At 40.0% G+C, this 12,456-nt stretch overlaps 1 protein-coding gene across 1 annotated transcript in view; it reads right to left on the bottom strand.

Moving 5' to 3' along the window:
• The window catches only part of prom1a (prominin 1a), an 81,466-nt gene extending 73,648 nt beyond the window's left edge, over window positions 1-7,818 (bottom strand). Inside the window, exon 1 of the mRNA XM_085366374.1 lies at window positions 7,590-7,818. Coding sequence (XP_085222500.1) covers window positions 7,590-7,818 — 229 coding nt within the window. The remainder of the gene's footprint in view (window positions 1-7,589) is intronic.
• Window positions 7,819-12,456: the final 4,638 nt, after the last annotated feature.

Genomic DNA, 12,456 nt, shown 5'->3' with positions numbered 1-12,456 from the left:
TGGAGAGCTGAGTGAAAGAGAGAAGTGTGATAGGAAAAGGCGAACAAGCAATACGGATGAGATGGACATGAGATGATTGTCAAGGTGATTCAAGATTTTGAGAATGCTTCACAAAGAGTGGAATGATACTGGTGTCAGTGTATCAAGAGACACTACACATGGATGTCAGGAAAAGAGCGGCAACCGTCGGACTCCTAATATCAAGAAACTCCTGAAGAAGAGACATCATGAGTGTCTTACCTGGACTAAGGAGAAAAAGAATAAGACCACTGCTCAGTGGTCCAGAGGCCTGTTTTCAGATTAAAGTAAATGTTTTGCATTTCATTTGGAAATCAAAGTCCCGGAGCCTGGAGGACGAATGGAGAGGCACATAATCCAAGGTGTTTGAAACCCAGCAGATGAAATGTCTGCAGTCTTTAGAATGTCATTTCATCTGCTGGTGTTGCAGGTGGTGGTCCACTGTATTTTATCAAGTCCAAAATCAATACAGCAGTTTACCAGGAGATATTATGTTGACAAGCAATATAGAGATCCTGTGTTCCTTTTCCATCAGCATCTGTCCACAGTGCCAAACTACTACCAAATTGTTTACTCACCATATTACTACTGTACTTGACTGGTCAGCCAACTTGCCTGACCTGAACCCTAAAGACAATAGCCCATTCTCTACAGGGTATTGTCTCTAGAGGAAGATGAAAAACACTGGAGCCAAAAATACAGAGAACCTGAAGACTGTAATCAAAGCTCAAAAATCTCAGCAGTGCCAATGATGCATTGATGTAGAAATTCATTGTAAAGGAGCCCCAACAAAGTAGTGAGTGTACAAATTAGCATTAGATATATACAAATCGAAACTGCTCTGTTAAGGATTACCAATGACCTTCTGATGGCAGCTGATTCTGGTCTCCTATCCATTCTCATCCTTCTTGATCTTAGTGCGGCGTTTGATACCATTTCTCACAATATTCTCCTGAACCGGTTAGCTTCCATTGGTATTAGTCATACCCCACTTACCTGATTTACCTCCTATCTCTCAGACCGCACTCAGTTTATCCAACTTAAATCCCATTCTTCAGCTCTCTATCCTGTTTCTGCTGGTGTGCCCCAGGGTTCAGTATTGGGGCCTCTTTTATTCATTATTTATATGCTTCCTCTTGGTTATATATTCCGAAAATATAATATAAATTTTCACTGTTATGCCGATGACACCCAGCTCTACCTTTCTTCTAAACCCAATTCATCCCTCCCACCTACCTCCCTCTCAGACGGTCTTATTGAGATTAGATCCTGGTTCTCCTCCAATTTCCTCAAACTTAACAGTAATAAAACTGAAGTTTTACTTGTTGGTACACCATCTATCTTAACCAAATCCCACAGCTTTTCCATTAACGTTGAAAATTCTCCCACCCTTCCCTCCCCTCAGGTTAAGAGTTTGGGTGTCATACTTGATAATACTCTTTCATTCCAGTCTCACATTAATTACATAACACGGTCTGCTTACTTCCATTTACGTAATATTCACCGACTCCGTCCCTTCCTTACTCCCCATGCTGCTGCCATCCTTGTCCATAGTCTTATTACATCCCGTATTGATTACTGTAATTCCCTCCTATTTGGTCTCCCTAAAAGGTCCCTTCATAAACTCCAACTTCTTCAAAATTCTGCAGCTCGGGTCATAACTTGCACTCCGTTAAGTGCTCATATTACCCCAGTTCTTCAGCAGCTTCACTGGTTGCCCATAGAAGCCAGGATAAATTTTAAAATCTTACTTCTTGCATACAAGTGTATCCATAAATCTGCTCCTTCATATTTGTGTGACCTGCTCCATATCACCACTGTTTCCCGCACTCTCAGATCATCATCTGCTATTCATCTTACTGTTCCGTCCTCACACCTTATCACTATGGGGAACAGAGCTTTCAGTCGCTCTGCTCCTCGGCTCTGGAACTCTCTTCCTCCTGCACTAAGAAATATTGACTCCCTCTCCGTATTTAAGACACAGCTCAAAACACATCTGTTTAAACTGGCTTATTCGCTTTAATGCTGATTTTATCTGTTGTCACGCTCTGTTTTGTAATTTTAACTTATTTTATGTATTTTATGACTATTGTTCCTTTTATTAATTGTGTTTTTTGTAAGGTGACCTTGGGTTTCTGAAAGGCGCCCTCAAATAAAATGTATTATTATTATTATTAAATCAAATGGAGAGGGATCTAAATCAGCCACTCAAGTAATCCGTGGTGGGGCAACCATAAGAAAGCTTGTAACAGTAAACATAATGGGACACTTAAATAACCCTCACCAAGGTAAATATATAATTTAAAGAAGATTAAAAAAAAAAGCAAAGTTGCTAAAGTTGAAGCTATTCTGAGTTCAGAGTGAGCCACTAGCCAGCAGCCACAATATGAGCAAAGAATCAAAGCAGTTAGACAAATGAGGAGATAAGTGAAAAACAGAAGAAGGTTGCTATCCTGTTATCTGCTGAAACAAATGTAAGTAAATCACATGCGTTTTGTTATACCAATCTTCTGTGCCTGATTTTGGTTGGTATACTAAAATGCATCAGATAAAGGTGGGTGTACGTCAACAAATTTTCAGTTAATTATTTGTACCAGTATGAGAGCACAATTTTCAGTTGTTTTTTTTTTATACACCTTTCCCTCAGAGTTTTAGTGTGTCCATTTTATTTCTGTAAACTAATGTGTTTTTATATCTAGTTTTAGTTTTTAGTTTAGATTTCGTTAACTATAAAAACCTTGGTGTTACTGTAAATCCCAGCAAATCTTGTAGCGCTCAAGAATGAGAGAGAACACTAACATCTTCTGATTAAATCCTAGTTATTCCAACCTTTTACTTTCATTTAGCTACTTAATTGAGATTTCTCATCATTTAACTTTAAACAAACTCTGCTATATTAAGATTTCTTCCAAAGAACATGAAAGAAAGAAAAAACCTCAGAAATGCAGCTCACGATGAGCTTCCTTGTCTTTGTCCTTGGTTAGAAATCTTTTGAAGTCTTCCTCTTCAGTTTCTTTCATGTCTACCTGTCCCTCACTGAACACTAAAGTCGCTTCATGCCTCTTTGCTGGAGAAAAAAAAAACCCACCCTGGGTTCCCTTCGAATGAGTGTTAAATAACAAACATTAGGTAAGACCATATACCCTGAGCTGCATAAATCTACATAACTCCACAGTACTTTTCATGATCATGATGATGCAGTAAGATACACAAGCCAGCGAGGTGAAGCAAATCACACAGGTCATGATCACTGGTGATGGGTTTCCCTGGCAACTGTTAGGTTCTTTGAAAAACGTCCTCTGTGGTCTGAATTCCACCTAAACATGGTTTCTTGAGAAAAGGAAACACTAATGAGGAAACACTTTCCAACAGGGATCTGCTGCACGATAATGGCTGGCACTGGCTTCCCAGCTGCGCTCACCCACAGGCATGAAATGGTACATTTCAAAACCGCAGACGCAACTTAATGCACAGCTATTCTCAAGCGATGGCTGACTTACACCAGGATTAATTAGCAGACATGAAAACCTAAATAGATGCAACTAAATGCAACTATTATGTCATGTTTACATTCTTACTAATTCGGGAAGGGGAATTGATTGAATGCTTTCTGATACTGTTGATATCAATATTGTCAACCTACATTCATGTTTTCTACTGAAATGCTTTTGAGCAAAGCATGTCATTGCTACTTAATCATTCCCCTGACAGGCAAACTGGATGAGAGTAAAAGAAAAAAGAAAACGTTTCTAAATGAGCTTGCAATATTAGGATGAGTGCGGGCACTATGAGGACACTATCTGAAATCTACTAGTGTATTGGCTCTTATTTTGAAAGTTCAGACGCTGCCTAGAAGAAAGCACAGTCCTTTCCTTTTCCTTGCGATTTCCCTACCAGCTGGCTCGTAAACCAGTTTGCTGCATTGGTCTTGAGATCATTCACCTTTGCTTTAACAAACACAGATGATTCAGTGTCCTGCTCAAGCACCCTTGTGCATTTGAGGGAGTAGGGCTCAAACCTCTAACACTGCAAACTTTTCAATTCACAACAGCGATACTACTACTTCCCCTGCATCTGTAACCTCTGGTGTCAGAGGTTACACAGGACCCTGGGCTTTTTTGGAAAGTATCCATTCACTTTTGATGAAAAAAAGTCAACATCCTAATGAGAAGAATTCATCACAAAGCCATAACTGCTGTGAAATTGCAGTGTAAAAAGGGTTTGTGATCCTATACATCAGCTTGAGTATTGGATTGTAGCATCTGTGTGTCGGTGAGAGTGTGGGTAAGTGTGAGGGAGGCGTCAACAGCTCCTGGAGGCTTCCACACTGCAGCTGTTGGAGACAAAAAAGTTAGAGAATATGTCGCTGTTTGTTCGATTTGTGTGGGTGCTGATGAAAGACATTTGTTGCTTCTTTTCTAATCAAACCTCCTACGAGCTCGGAGCCGCTTGCCGCACATACAGCGTGATGAACACATCAGCTGACTAAATTGAGCATTCATGAGATTATAAAGACATTGCTCAATGTAATGTGCTATGCGCACTGATAGTAAGAGATGTGATGATGGAGCGTCGCTAATTACTCATCAACATAATGTTCATCTCACACTTGTTTATAGGGTTAGCCTAACTGGCTGTTGACTGTATTGGATAAAAATCCACAAGGGTCGAACAAGCCTCGGGGATATAGCACATGTATGAAACCTTTGATATTGGAGCTATAATTTAAAAAAGGAAAACAGTTTCATTAACTGACATTAACATGAAACACAAGTACTCTGCTGTCTATTCAAAAATCTGAAAATATGACAATAATTGTGTTTTCTGTGCTACCAAAAGCAATGTTCAGGTAGATGTAGTGGATAAATGAGAAAAGTAAGACCTATATACGCAAATGCCTGCATGTTAATGTAAAGCAGGGGTGGGGAACTCCAGGCCTCAAGGGCCAGTATCCTGCAGGTTTTAGATATCAGCCTGGGTCAACACAACTAATCCAATGATTAATTCATTACCAGGTCTCTGGAGAACTTCAAGACATGTTGAGGAGGTAATTTAGCCGGTTAACTCAGCTGTGTTGGATCAAGGACATCTAAAAACTGCAGGACACCAGCCCTTGAGGTCTGGAGTTCCCCACCCCTGATTTAAAGGATGGTATGCTATCCTTTTCTGTAGCTCAACCTTCTCCTTTTTCCATCAACAAAGGTACTGCGCCAACTACACATTACTCCTGCAGTGCTCATCCATGGAAACCAATGCCATGAAGCTCATGACACATAGTTTCGGTGCTGATGTTATAGCGAGAAGAGGTTTGGAATTCTGCATTTATTCAGTGAGCAGAACGTTGTTGACTTTTACCATTTGCACTGTGCACCTCAGCACTCGGTGACCCTGTTCTGTAACTTTTTATGGTGTGTCATGGTCTACAATAAAGGGCTATTCTATTCTTTTCTAGATAGGAAGAAATATTATGAACTGACTTGCTGCACTGGTGGCTTTCTATTACAGTACCTCACTCAAATTCAGTCAGGCCATTCTTTTACAATTGTCTTTAAAGGCAGACTACATGGAAAGGTGCTTGATTTCATAGACCTGAATTCAAAGGTTAAAGGTGTGGCCCGATACTTTCGCCCATATAGTGCTTGTCAATCAACTGTAAATAAATTACAAAAAAATATTAAAAATGACTCATTCTCTGCTAATGCTCTGAGTATGGTTTTGCTTTCAATTATGGGTTTGAGAAACCTTTGAAACAAACACCTGGTCCAGATGTTGGGGAAGGAATGAGTGGCTGACGCTGCTCGTCTGTATTGGGATATGAATAACAAGATTTGTCATGGTCCAAATGTATCCACAAAAATAAATACATAAATAAAGTCACATCCACAGAACTAGTGTGTGTGTTTGTGTGTATATATAGCAAGATGTTCATTTGCACATTTTCTAATATCTTCATTTTCTAACAGAAAATAGAAAATTAATAAAACATTTGTTGTAGCCATCATCATCTCAAACAAATGCCCAACAAATGAATGGTAGTTAGTAGTGGGATCACTCCAAAAGACAAGATGTTGTTTTGTTTGGGAGTGAACTGTCCCTTTAAATCAGATGTGATTAGGAAACAGATGAACAGAATTTAAGAGCCTTTTTTGCTACAGGATTCAGTGATTCATTCTTTAAAAGCCTGCTGTAACAACGTTAACACTGTATCTTATCACAGGCTGAAGAGAAACGACACCCAGGTCGACCCAGCCTAAACAGTGCTCCACTCTGACATCTGCGCCACTTCAAGTCACAAACCACTGGAGTGGAAACCGAGTGCAGATCTTTCTTCTGGCTCATCTTATAGATTTTAACATAACTCCAAGTTATGTAATGGCGCAGCGCAAGAGATGTAGTTGACAAGCCGTGAAAGGCCAATGGTTTCCTGCAAACCAGCTTGTAGCCTTATAATCAAAGCAGCCCTGACAGAATTGGATTTAGATATGCAAACATGCACAGGTTCTATTAATAACCAATGACCTTTACTTGCAAAATTTCCTTTCATGACCCCCCCCCAAAAAAAAAAAAAAGAAAAAAGAGAAACATCTGCGTGAAATTTCTAGTCAAAGAAATTAAACATACATGTCTCTGAACTGTCGTTTATTATCCTATCCCACTGTTTCCACATGACTTCCACCCTCTTCCTTGGATTATTTAGTGTGTGCACCCATGAATGAACTAACAGCTTCACTGCGTAGTGGTCTGTCTGCTCCATAGGATTAGGCCATGAGCCCCCAACTGCCGGTGACAAACTGAAAACTAAAAGCGCCAACAGCATATGGCGCAGGGGTTTATGGGATTACTCAATTAACAAGGTGACTCAGAGAGATACTAATCTGCAAAATGTTTCTTCGACTGAAATGCATGCAGTGGAGTAGAGTCTTTTGAGCACCCAATACCCAATTAAACACACACAGAGACACCTCCGTGTGTGGGGGTGTGGTTAAGCAGCCAGGTATAATTGTATTAAATGTAAAGCCATGCGCGTTCAAGCTCTTCGGGTGCTCATACCAACAAACTACCCAACGACGTTCATTCACAGAGGCAAAAACAACGTGCACCGCTGCTGTCAGCGGGAGGCTCATTAATTGTAATTATCCTGACACAAAGTGCGCCGCAGGCAGAAACACCACCTTCAAGTGCGTGCTGTGAGCGCTGAACGGGGCGCATGACGCACAACTGGACCAATCCGCAAGTGGACACCTTTTTCACGCAGTGAGACCGAAGAAGCGCTATAAAATTCAAAGTTTTGATTCCTAACCCAATATCCACAAAACTAGAATAAATATTTATGTGCCTAATTCATAAAAACGTTTAAAAAAGTCAATTTGTAATCCAGTATAATAACCTGCAGTTTCTCTCTTGTTCGTGTCCCTGTTTGCGTCCCACAAGACAACCAAGCGGGAACAACACTCATAGATTCTCATAACTTATTCCCCCATGACTTCCATATACATTTCAGACACGTTGCCCAGGGCTCGGTCTGCATTTGTTGTGCTGTAGCCACCGTGAGCTCGATTGGGGATGCTTACCGTGTGGAAAAGCGTTGGGTTGTACCGCATACAGGAAAGCATGGACCATGTGGAACAGAATCCCTATCGGTCCAGGTTCGTAATGGGCCAGCGTCTCGTAAACTCCCGCTGGCACATAGCCGAAATTCAACTTTCCTGGGGGTGGGAGTCTCCGCGGCTCCGTCTCTTGCTGGAGTTCGCCGGATGCCAGCCACAGCAACAGCAGGAGGAGGGTTCCCGGCTTCCACATCGTGTCCAAACGAAACACCGACCTGTCGTGAAACTGGAACTAAATTCTCAGTGATCGAGAAAACTGGACGGCGACTGCCCGGAATCTTGATTATTATCGGAGTGGGGGAAAAGAGAGAATACAGATAAAAGCTTTTTAAGTCCTGCTTCCCACCGAGCGACTTGTTCCGAGCATCGTTCCCCGCGGTCTGGAGCTCTTAGACGGACGCAAATCGGACGATCTTCTCCCACGTCCCCTGTGTTCGATGCGTTTGGATGAGCGCGCCTGTCGCTTCCACTCCGGCATCTGTGCAGCACGGGGATGCGCTGCGTCACGGGAGCGGGCGATGGTGCGCGCCGCCGTTTGCAAAGGGAGGACGGGTCCAGAGGGAGGTGCTCCTCCTGCCGGGGAGAGGAAGTAGAATCTTAAAGATCTAACCTACTAACGTTTTGATTGGAGAGATTAGTTTGGGGCAGAACACGTTAAAACCACCTTTAGACAGTTTACATATATTGAAATGCCGTTTTGAGGCACTGTTCCCTCGGGTCTGCTGGAAATCATTCGATTTTATATTAGAAAATCATGCTTATCCAGCAATATTTGACTTTAGTATCACTTAAACATGTTTACAATTAATTCCTCACCTTTTGATAGCATTGGATTGTTTATAAGATCCATCTACACAACCCACATTAAGCGTTATTTTTAAAAATGCTGAGATGTGAGCTTGAAAAGAGACAATGAATGTTTTTTTCCACAACAGGAATTCTAGTTGTGATAATAATGAAATCTTAGCTGTAATAAATATGCAGTGTTACTGTGTTAAGAAAGCTGATTAATTTTCAAATAAATACTTTAAACAGTTACAACTTTCATTTTCTTATATGACATTTGCAGCTAGCTTTCACCCACTGGTTAGTTTTAAGAACTAAAAACAATTTTTTTAGGGGGACACTATTGTGGCTGTGGGTTAAAATACACTGCTCCACAGAGGTAACCCTTCAAGTTGAAACATGCCAAGTTGGGAGGAAAAGTGATGTCTAATGCCAACTTTATGGTTTATGCACTAGGACACCTTGTTCCCTATAGGACAGTAGATTTGTTAAAAGCAGATTATTTTATTCCCCGGAAATGAGAATGACCGATTACATGTACATTTTCAGACCAGGTATTAAGCAGTATAAAGTCCATGTCGAATGTAATATGTGGTGCTCCAGTGGGTCAGGCAGAAGGCTTTTATCTGGGAGAGTGGGGTTGGGGTCCTGTGTGAAGCCAAAAGCAGCACTGAATTACATTTGCCAAGTATCAAACACCTGAGTATCCAGGCATGCACTGAAGAAAAAAGAGGAAAAAGGCTTTTTTTTTCTCTTTCACCTTTTCTGTTCACTGCAGCTTTAAATTGTCAGTTGTGGGGGAATATTATCATTATATCCACTACAGAAGTATAATTACTCTTATTTAAGTTAGACTCAAAGTTAATAAGCTGATTACAGCCTTAGATGTTCATGTGGGGCCATTCTGGCTGTTCCCAGGCTGAGGTTTAAATCTGAAGGTTGTTGTGTTTTCGCCATCTTAGATTCTGACTCCGGAACAACCTTCCTGAGGAGATGAGGTTTATGGAATGACTGACTTCCTTCAAATATCTTTTGAAAGCAGAGTTTTACTTACTTGCCTTTTTTCATTTCAGAAATTAGAAATGTAATTGTTATGCTCTTCAACATGTTCTTTAAATGTGAACAATACAATATCTTACATAATTTCTAATGTAAAAATGTTTTCTTGTATCAGCTATTCCCTAGTCAGCTTTCTCTTCTTCCCACTATCAGGCTCTTCACCTTCTTGACCTTTGACCTTTTCCCCCAGAGGGCAGACAGAGGATACCTGCGTGCAGCTCATAGGATTGATTTCATTGGCAGAGAAGCAAACAGGTGGGTTTTGCTTCTGTCTCTTTACACAGTAACATCCTTGTCCTCTTTCTGGAGTGCATGGGGCCCCAGCTCCTGGTGACAGAGGGGCCTCCTGTTTGGAAACCTTTGATCACTGATTGTGAGCACATTTCTTCAGTGACAACACACACTCATTAGACCTGCAGAGGAGCAGATGAGACTTTCAGTTTTACAGACACATGATATGCTAGACTGAGGCAGTAGAATTAATTAGTAGATTCATTAAGAACAGTTTTTAGTGTATCTACAACTAAATGATCTCATTAAAAATATAAATGCAAGATTAAATTCTGTCCTCCTTTTTCATACTGCTCTAGAAAGACGATAAATTTAACACTTGCTGCATCATGACTACAGATAATTTTTCTCTTCTTTCAGCTGCTGATAGTCTTCCCTATATTGGTTTTAATAATTTTATCAAGTAAGATGTTTCAGAAATTGGAATGTAAATGACCACCATATCTTGCGTATGGATGTGGACTTTGTCCAAGTGTCACTATCATTCCCGTCAACCTTTCTCAAGACAAATTCCTGTCAGATCTGACAGAGCTGAAGCTCGTCTCAGTTCTCAGCAGTGTAAGGAGCTTAGCCCTCTAAGAATGTCTGTTACAGATTTACTCTGCCTGTCCTTCACTTCTGAACAGGTACTCAGGTACTGTGCAGCCCAGTATCAGGTCAGGCAGGGTTCATGGATAAAGCTTACAGGAAGTTTGACGGGGGGAAAAAAGAAGCACCTTGATGCTTCCTGTCATCAACAAAAAAAAAAGGAAATCCTAATCTGACTTTGTACTCTGAAAGCTAAAGCCACTGATGAGTGGTTCTTTAAATGGCTAAATTAAAAACATTCACTCAGTGACATCAGTTTATTTTCTCTTTATACTTCTGGAAGCACTGTAGGCCTGCATCTTTTTGTAGCCTGCATCCTTATCACACCACTGGTATCCGTCAGCAAAAAGTTTGCTCAACTGTCCTGCAAGCAAAGCAGTTTCTATGATTTCATTCATAGAGCTGTAAGAACTTTTTACCAATGAACGTTCGGTCTTGACCTTACAAAATCCCAACTCAAGATCCAGTTCCCAATGTTCATCCAGAGTTCGAGTGTATCACAGGGAGCGAGTGATACAGGTCAGGATCATCTGAAATGATGGATCATTAGATAACAAGCATTATCATATAATTTAATACAAAACGTTTGGTAAGATGCTGCATTTGGGTAAGTAAAATAAGCTTGCGCATACTCACAGTGAACTTTAAAACATAGTTTCAGACTTGAAGTTTGAATAATTCTGATTCTCAGTCATGAACTTGAGTTAAACAGCAAATAATTTGAGGTTCGAAAGTGAACTTTTTCCAAATACATACCCTCAAAAACACAACCCAGAATGCTTTAGCTCTGCATGTAGCTACAATAAAACAGCACACTTAAGAAATCAACTTTATTACTCCAAATGGGCAAGTTCATACAATATCAAGGTAGGAATTAAATATGGAATCAAACTGAAGAAACAAAGGAGGCAGTGTACTGGACCATCGCAGCTTGCATAAGAGCACTTCTACAGTGCTTCTATATCCATTAACCCCGTTAAGCTCAGGTGTGCTCAGCTGGGCCCAGTTGAGGTTCGGTCAGATCTCCACTGCACACCTGGAACATCAGCACCAACTCTGTGTACAGTGAAGACTGAACCAGCTCCATCAGGCAGCTCCAAAAATAGATCGTCCTTATTACAATAAAGAAACGTTTCTCCAAAATACAATCAAACAGATGCTGATACATGTAAACACTATATACACCTTCTGTTTAAAAAAACAAAAAGCAAGCTTTCTTTGCCAAAATAACATTAAATATATCACTGTTAAGTATTTTACAACCAAAAAAGTACTTGTTTTTACATCCCCAAATAAAAGAAGCGATGGGCAGAGTGCGTCAAAAAAGCGGAACGTGAACACAAGTGACCTGAGTTTTTAATCTGATGATTATAAAATAATTAGTGTGAGTGAAGGGTTTGTCTAACTCTGCCATTTTTGATTAGCTGCTGTCAATCAAAATGCTAAGATCAACTTTGTAAACATGGAGGAAACAAGAAAGTGCTCAGTGATATATTGCCGTAATTTTACAATTCAGATCTGATGAAACAAAAGTGATTGAAAGATTTGGCACGAATTTGAATCATAAACTTCTAATAAAGTTACAAAAAATGTATTATGTTTAAACTAAATTACACAAATGGGTGTCAAATTAAAACTTGATGACATTCCTGGTCTCTTTAAGGTGTTTTTACTTTTAGATGATTCACACAATTTACAAAAAAAAAAAAAAAAAAAAAAAAAAAATCATAGCGAACAACTCTGCAAGGTCAGTCAAAAAAAAAAAAAAGTCTTAAAACACACACGCAAAAGGCATTTTGTTGTGTAAATATTGCTTCTATTATCCTAAGATGTAAACATTAGAGCATCACTAGAGTCGAATGAGAAACATGACCGTATTTAAAGGCAATACGGCCCATCAGTGCATTCAAAAGTAACTAAAGATTAAATACCATTCATCAAAAAATTATGCTCCAATTTGAGGCACCCCACCAAAAGAGAACTCTTCCGATTGATTATGTCCATTTAACAGATAGCTGCGTGTAAACTGTCTTAAACTAAGTGATTGGAAAATCAAGATTATAATGGGCTATGACATACAAATGCACTTTTTCCATAATTTTAAAAG

This window comes from Diplotaxodon limnothrissa, linkage group LG2 (genome assembly GCF_057381915.1).
Source record: "Diplotaxodon limnothrissa isolate DT_005_m linkage group LG2, D_limnothrissa_male_GT1.1, whole genome shotgun sequence".
NCBI lineage: Eukaryota > Metazoa > Chordata > Actinopteri > Cichliformes > Cichlidae > Diplotaxodon > Diplotaxodon limnothrissa.
The sequence above is the reverse complement of the archived record's forward strand: the minus strand, read 5'-3'. Positions and strand labels throughout refer to the sequence as shown.